The 4,349-nt window shown below is 32.5% G+C and overlaps 1 protein-coding gene across 1 annotated transcript; it reads left to right on the top strand.

The window, feature by feature from the left end:
- Window positions 1-681: 681 nt before the first annotated feature.
- LOC149146121 (GDSL esterase/lipase At1g28590-like) lies at window positions 682-2,636 on the top strand. Its single transcript, XM_089449946.1, has 5 exons — window positions 682-992; window positions 1,094-1,315; window positions 1,548-1,696; window positions 1,888-2,164; window positions 2,292-2,636. The coding sequence occupies exons 1-5, from the start codon at window positions 740-742 to the stop codon at window positions 2,519-2,521; spliced, it is 1,131 nt and encodes a 376-aa protein (XP_089306072.1). The 5' UTR covers window positions 682-739; the 3' UTR covers window positions 2,522-2,636.
- Window positions 2,637-4,349: the final 1,713 nt, after the last annotated feature.

Here is a 4,349-nt window from a genome sequence, read left to right as displayed (position 1 = left end):
AAAAGAAAAAAAAATTGATCTCTTAAATTATCTTGGGTGGGTAGGTCTAATGATTAAGACATGATTTATTCTCCCGCCCACTACAAATTTATATCTAATCTCTATATCGATACCAAACCTCTGTTTAATATACCTAATCTCAATCTTAAGGAAATTAGAGTTTACTTACATTAGGGTATACATAAGTATCAATTATATGCGACCTCACCTTTAATGCGTACGACTATATCTCCCAACGGTTTTATCATGATCCAAAAATGGACGGTGGAAATGACGTGCTATAAAGTAAACCCTAGCACTGTAATTCATGTTTTGACACCTGTTTCTGGTGGAAACGAGAATATTAAGGAACATACGTACCATTTTTACCCATTAGAACATTCAGTGAAAGGACGGACATTCGCCAAAATGTTGTTGGCTTGTCAGTTAAGGCATTCATTTTTAATCATGGCCGGTCTAGTGATTTAGTTTATTTATAAATAATTGGCAACTAGTTTGTTTTTTCATTTTTAATCATGGCCGGTCTAGTGATTTAGTTTATTTATAAATAATTGGCAACTAGTTTGTTTTACGGAAATACTTGAGTGGGTTTGGTGGAGTGATGGCAAAGCTTGCTGCCGAAAATATATAAAATTGTAAGACTGCTGTGCAAGTAACCTGACCTTTCGTCTTGAATTTTGCGCTGCTTTGCGAGAGTAGTTTTATTCTTCACAAGATTATTATTAGCAGAGCTGCAATAATGGAGTTGTGGAAGATTAGTATTGTGTTTTTTGCATTGATCACATTGTGGTTGCAGCTTTCCTGGAAAGCTTATGCTGGTTGTTACAGTGCCATTTATAGCTTTGGAGATTCTCTGGCTGATACAGGGAATTTGTTAGCGTCAGCAGATGCTGGCTCTAAACCACAATTCGGTAATCCTCCCTACGGCCAAACATATTTTCGCAAGCCAACGGGCCGCTTTTCGGACGGACGACTAATCGTCGATTATATCGGTATATTTGGCAAGTCTTTTAAAAGAAAGATGTCAATTCTCTACCGATTCTTGAATGTCTGACTTATTATTTCTTTCGTTTTATATTTGTCCTGTATACAGCACAAGCCTCCGGTATGCCGCTTTTAGCACCATATCTCAGTAAAAAGAATTCAACATTCAAGAGAGGTGTTAACTTCGCAGTTGCCGGAGCCACAGCATTGGACCCTGCTTTCTTCACATCCAGGAAGATCGGGCCGCTTATGACTGAATTTTCCCTTGACACGCAGGTCCAGTGGTTTTTATCGCAAAGACAGACATTTTGCGCAACCTACAGAGGAAAAGGTGCGTCCTCGGCTTCTTATAAAATATTTCTCTTTTGTTTTACAATTTCTTATATTTGTGCTTTATTCACTTCTTTGGCTTCTTATGAACTTCTGACTCTTTGCTTGATCTCGTCTTTAAATATGTAGAATGTAATAAGCACTTCTGACTCTTTGTTTGATCTCTTCTTTAAATATGTAGACTGTAATAAGCACTTCTGGTTCTTTCTTTGATCTCGTCTTTAAATATGTAGACTGTAATAAGCATTTTGCAAATGCGTTGTTTCTGATGGGAGAGATCGGCGGAAACGACTACAATGATGCATTCTTTCAACGACGGCCGATGCAAGAAGTCCAAACCTTTGTCCCTTTAGTTGTTGATAAGATCGTAAGCGCATTAAAGGTAAGCGAGTCTTTATTTCCAGTCCATGAAAGCTAGCTTAAATTCACTTAAAGCAACAGTAATTATTTTAAATCTTAAGTTTTCTTCGCTATAATCTACTCAAGAAAAGTTAAATGAAGTTAAAGAAACAAGAATTAGTTGATCATTTTAAATTCACTCCCCCCTAATCTGCTTGCTTGGCTTTTCCGCAGACTTTGATTACTGTAGGCGGCGCAAAGAAGATTTTACTGCAGAACAACTTGCCGATTGGCTGTTCTACGGCATATTTAACACAATATGCAACAGGAGGTTTAGAACCGCTGAACAAAATGGGGTGTATGCCGAGGTTTAATACTTTCGCTAAAAAAGCAAACGATTTTCTGAGGGCGCGAGTGGCAGAATTACAAGCTCAATATACAGACGTTATGTTCGTGTTTGCAGACAATTACAAAGCAGCTCTCAAAGTCTTACACTCTCCAGAGTCCTTCGGTAAGCAAGAGAGAGGAAATGGCTTTTTACTTTTCGTAAAATTAATTTTGCATTTCCTTTGACATATCTCGATTCACGATTCTCCGTACTTTGTCGTTTTCTTCATGAGTGTAAGTGAACTGTGCAGGCCTGCAGAAGAATGTTTTCAAGGCATGTTGTGGAGTTGGGGGGCCGTACAATTACAATATACGAACACCATGTGGCGTGGGAGGAGCGGTTTCATGTGCAAATCCTCAACAGTACTTCAACTGGGATGGGGTTCATCTGACCGACGCGGCTTACGGCAAGATAGCCAATTTGTTTTTGGATGGAACTTTCACAACTCCGCCCCTGAACACGTCATGCGCAGCACAATAAGCGCCACCTAAACTAACCGGAGGAAAGAGAGCCCTCCAAAATTAGCTGTACTAGGTCTTATGATACACTCATTCATTCGGAAGCAAACCAATCCAGCTATCTTGATGTTCGCGAGCAAACCAAAGTATTGTAACTTAGTTATTTTCATGATTTTTAATTTCACATCATTTTCGCAAGATACTATTTTATTGGTGGCTGGATTGTTTTTCCATTTAATTCTTGAGCAGGAAATTATTTTTCCATCCAATATTGAGGTTATTTTTATTTAAATATTAATTAATTTTAAAAAAAAATCATAATTAAAAAAAATATTTTCCCATCCAATATTAATGCTATTTTTATTTAAATATTAATTAATTTAAAAAAAATCATAATTAAAAAAAGCTAATTCAACTATCTTTATGTTTTTAAGCAAATCAAACAGAGTAAGGTAATTAGTTATTTTCATGATTTTTAAATTTATATCATTTTAGTTTATAGTATTCATTTTATCGGTGAGATGACTATTTTTCTATCCAATTTTAAGATAAAGAAATTTATTTTTCTATCCAACATTAAAACCAACCATAAAACTATTGAGACTAAATACAACTTAATTTATAAAAACTCATAATTAACTATTTCAATAACTCTTGATAGCTATCTTAACAACTCGTATTTATTTTTAATTTCATTGATGAAATAGCAAGGTGCCATATTTTCGATTGAAAGAAAAAAAGCAAACTAAAATATATATTTTGAGAGTAGCTTTGATGGTCCCCTTTTTAATTATTTTATTTTGTTACCATGAACGCTTAAAAGCAAATCCAAAATGATAATAATATTCACTGTATGAAAATAAAACTTTTTTGTAATTGGACTTCAATCTTCCTGCCAAGACTCGTTAATTAAGAGTTAACTTTTTCAACATAGTAATGATTCACCTGAAATTCAGTTCAAAAAAATACTATAAAGGTTTCACGCGTCTAATATTTTAACTAATTTCACAGTATCTTTGTTATCTCCCATGGATATTTTATAATACTATTTCATTAATATTAAAATATTGAAAGCTTTGTTCTTGAGATTGTAATATAACTTTAACATTGTTATAGGCTTCCTTAATTTGTTAATCACTAAATTTTTTATTACTAAGAGGCGATGAATTTTTTATTTGGTTGGAGTTGTGATTATATTTTCCCTTAAATATAGTTGATATTGATTTATTTTTTATTTAAGTTTATAATTATACAAAGAAAAGCATTAAATCGTAAATATTATTATTATTATTATTATTATTATTATTATTATTATTATATATATATATATAATATGATAATTTTGATTGATGGTGATATAGTAGTGATTATCATTTAAGAAATTAGGATTTAAATTCAAGTTGAGTCAATAACATTTCATTGTTTCAATCACTCAATTAAAAGACAATAGATTGACATAACTAATTAAGATGACTCATATTATTTGATCTTTTTTTTTTTAATTTGAATCCCACTTCTTTACCTTTTTTTTTTTTGGTAACCCAGAGGAACTTGGCACGTGAGACTACTATTAAACATTTACCATGGATTCACATTATTTCTATCACCAATTAACATACCCCCAACTTTCTTTACCTCTATTTCGAAACAAAGATTGTTATATGGATTATTCTTAATTTTAACATTAACTATTTAGTATTCAATTCATGTTATTGAAGCATTTAAAATATAAAAACATCCTAGTAACATGTGTTAAGATAAATTAAACTAAACCCTTTTAATAATCCATTATTCAACAACTTTTTTATCCAAATTTATTGCTTAAATTTCCCTTTTATTTCTATTTATAT

This window comes from Pinus tabuliformis, chromosome X (assembly GCF_031772625.1).
Source record: "Pinus tabuliformis cultivar Carrire ecotype Pingquan chromosome X, CPIR1, whole genome shotgun sequence".
In the NCBI taxonomy this organism is placed as follows: domain Eukaryota; kingdom Viridiplantae; phylum Streptophyta; class Pinopsida; order Pinales; family Pinaceae; genus Pinus; species Pinus tabuliformis.
The sequence above is the reverse complement of the archived record's forward strand: the minus strand, read 5'-3'. Positions and strand labels throughout refer to the sequence as shown.